We start from the raw sequence: 3,798 nt of genomic DNA, 5'->3' as shown, positions 1-3,798 counted from the left end.
AAAGCAGGTGCGTCCGGTGGCGGTGAAGGTAAAACGGTTAACGCTAATACTCCACTAATCGCTGCTGCAATTGCTCCAACGATAAACGCCGGTAAGTTTCCACCACCGAAGAGAGCGTCGAAAGGTCCACCTCCTAGTGATACTATCATTTGTGGTATCACAATCGCCAAATTTAAAACTCCTAACGAAAGTCCTGTAATAATAAAATAAAATGAATGGTTTAGAAGTTATATTGGACGGATTAGATAAAGTAATAGTATAATTTAACGTTTACGGTCCCATGTACAACTATGTAACATGAATAAATAAGAATATTACCTTGGCCGGCACCGGAGCTGCTTGAAAATATGGATGCTAGCGCAAATGGAGTACTGAATGTAATCTGTGATAATAAAATAAACGAATCGGTTAATACTAAAACAAAGAAAAAAAATAAAGAAGAGTAGAAAACAAAAGTGTACTACTTACAGCTAATGGAATACCAAGAACAGCAAAAAGACTTAAAGCTCCAGCTTTAATACCACTGCTCGGTCCGGCTAATTGACCGGCGGTTTTCCGGTGATCATCGGCCAATTTCGTAACGAGAACGGTCATGGCCAAACCGGCGGCGAGGATGAAATTGACAATTCCCCAAAGGCGTTTAGCTCCTCCTAGTTTCCGACCAATCCATTCAACACCAAGTGACATGAAACCAAGAACTATCGAGTTAAACATCAGTCCCATTGCACCAGATTGGACTCCTAGGCTGTATAGTTTCTTGGACCGTTCGTTTCCATCTGAATCTCCACCGTACACTTCACGACCCATCCAATCAGTATCGAACAGGAGAAAAGGGAACCAAGCGATCCAGTTCAAGGCCGTGACGATTAGAAGCATCCACATGGGACGTTTCATGACTTTGAAAGCTCCAAAGATCTCTCCGAACAAAGGAACGCTTGAGGTCTTCTCGTCGTCGTCGGGGTTTCTCGCCGGCGGAGACCATTGTTTGTCTTTAACGTACCAAAGAGACGTGACGGTGACGATGAGGAGGAGAGTGATGGATAAGAAGAAACAAGTCTTTAAATTCGCGCAGTAGATATCGCAAGCTTTGGTCATTGTGAAGGGAAACATTTTGTGAAGGTTAGTGTAAGATCCAGCAGCGTAACCCAAAACGTTCCCAACCGCCATAAAAAAGGAGAAAAACGCGTTTGCGACTCGCGTTCTTTTAGCGTCACCGGCAGCTAAATCGGCTAAGAAAGCACGGCAAGGTCCTTGTAAGGTGTTGTTAGCCACGTCAAGGATCCAAAACCCGAGAGCGAAGATCCCAATGGCTCGAACCTTTACCTTCTGGTCGAGTTTGTCTCCCATTTTATTACCAATATCCGCCGCGTAACCGATGAGGAAAACGGCGACGGCGACGAGTGCGGCTCCGGTGGCGATGAAGGGACGACGGCGACCGAATCTTGAGGTGCATCGGTCACTGTGGAAACCGACGATTGGTTGAACAATCATACCGGAGATGGGACCACAGAGCCAAATGAGAGATGACCATTTGTGAGGGATTCCAAGGAGTTGAACGTAAGGTGTGAGAAGAGAGAGCTGTAATGCCCATCCGAACTGTACACCGGCGGCGATGGAAGCGACGGAGATGATTTTACGAAGAGGAGATGGTTGGTTGAAATCTTCCGGCGACTGTGTCTCTAGAGCTGCGGCATCTTTAGTAGATTTTTCCTTTTCGAAAACTCCCATTATCAGGAAGTTAAAAAAAAACACACACACGAATAGACAAAATAGAAAACTTTAGAGGAAAAAAAAAAAAAAAAAAAATTTGTTTTTTTTCCTTTTTCTTTTTTTTTTTTTTGGTTTTTCTGTCTTTTCTCTCTGTTTTTTTTTTTTTTTTGCTAAGTGAAGGTTTTGTTTTTGTGATGTAGGAGACGAGAGCATGGAGTCGTTATTTATAGGCGAGGAAGAAGAAGAAGAAATGAGATTTTTATTACACTTGGAGATGATTATTTTTCGGATAAGAGAGACACAGTTACAATTTTTTTAATTGTGTGAGAGTGTATGGCAAGGTAGGGACACGTGTCAGTTAGGACATTAACTCCTCTTGTTTTCTGTTTTTTTTTACGGGATTTAATTGGTTTCGCCATCTTTCTTGCATCAAGTGACTTTGACGTTGATTCAATTTCTCTCTCACAGTTTCGTTTTCTCTTTTTTACTTTTTTTTTTTTTGCTTAAAATCCGAGTTTTACTAACGTTTTGTTTGGCTGGATGCTTTCGTGATTCCGATTGGTACAAAATTTAATAATAGTGAATCGACCTAGTTATTTGTGTCACAGACATATGACTCTAGGCAACATATATTGATATATACATACTTTTCTTTTCCGGATCGTCTTCATTCTTCACATCAGCTACGATATTATATAGTTAATAAGTTTTGTATTATCTGACGTATAAAATAACGTGGACCAAGTCCTAACAAATCTGGCTCCAGTCTCGGTCATGGAAGCCAAATATCCCCTGATACCACCTCGAGATCATGCCATTATGATTCCGCCATGGCCCATGTTCATAGTCGAGAGAGTACGTATCTCACACAAAGGTCCAACCAGCTACATATTTTACAAAAATGATGCAGACGATCTTATCCGAACATCCCCAAAGATGGTATGTTATCCTTGACGTCCAAGACTTTAGACCCAAACGTTATGTCCAAGTCTTTAGACGACCAAACGTTCAATTTCCGCTGTGTAAACATGACAATGTAATCTTATCACAAACAATAATACAAAAGAAAAACACTTGGTTTGTATAAGACAGTGGCGACTATTGTTTTTCCTACGATGTTATTACGAAAAAATTAGTGTTATATTTTGGCTATGTTGTTAACTCTAGTGTTATCAGATTTAATCTTACAATTACTATATATAAGCAGTCAGTCGTAAAAAAATGTCTCCAACACCCAATTCATTAGATTTATTACATTGGTTTTGAGTCTACTATCCACCTTTTCGTTAAATGTACTTTTGTTTCCCAGGTTTGGAGACTGATTCCCTTCAAAACTCCACTGGATCTGACTTCTCTCCAGTCGATTGGAGATCTCCTTGAAAAATCGAAGGAGCTAATCTGCTTACCCCCGTGTGGAGTAGGTTTTGGCCCGCTAGCTCCCTGGATTATGTGGGCGATCTGGATCTCCCGGAACCATCTGATCTTTAATGAAAAGAGAACATCCCCACTCCAAACTTTAACTTTCGCTATTAAGTTGGGGCGTGAATGGTGTGATGCCCAGGAAACACCACCACCATCCTTTCCGCCATCAAGACCAAGACAAGATCGCATCCTCCCTTCGGAATCTGACACTGTTATTTATCATGTAGATGCAGCCTGGCACAAGGAATCCAAATATGCAGGCTGTGGCTGGATCTTCAGCAATGACTCCATTCGACAACACTGCAAAGGGTCAATAGCCATCTCCCACACCCGATCCCCACTTCTCGCAGAGGCATCTGCCTTGCTCCATGCCTTTCAAGATGCCCACACTCGGGGTCTCCCTAACCTCTCAGTCGCTTCCGATTGCAAACAATTGGTAGAAGCTAGCCCTGAGATTTTAAACCGAACCGAAATAACCGAACCAAACCGAACCGATATTTTTGGTGTTCGATTTGGTTTAGGTTATGGCGGCTGAACCGATCGGTACAATTTTTTTTTCAAAAAAACCGAAATATTTCGGTTATTTTGGTTCGGTTTTCGGTTAACCGATTTTTTTTTTAATTTTTTTAGGAAAAAACTAATAAAACCAAAATTTACCCTAAAATA

General features: G+C 41.4%; 1 protein-coding gene across 1 annotated transcript in view; it reads right to left on the bottom strand.

The window, feature by feature from the left end:
• Positions 1-1,822, bottom strand: part of LOC104751030 (sucrose transport protein SUC1) — a gene marked incomplete in the record, with an annotated part of 3,598 nt that extends 1,776 nt beyond the window's left edge. The window contains 3 exon segments of the mRNA XM_010472902.1: positions 1-193; positions 319-382; positions 469-1,822. Coding sequence (XP_010471204.1) covers positions 1-193; positions 319-382; positions 469-1,728 — 1,517 coding nt within the window.

Source organism: Camelina sativa, chromosome 16 (genome assembly GCF_000633955.1).
Source record: "Camelina sativa cultivar DH55 chromosome 16, Cs, whole genome shotgun sequence".
NCBI lineage: Eukaryota > Viridiplantae > Streptophyta > Magnoliopsida > Brassicales > Brassicaceae > Camelina > Camelina sativa.
This window is presented reverse-complemented; position numbering and strand designations above follow the sequence as displayed.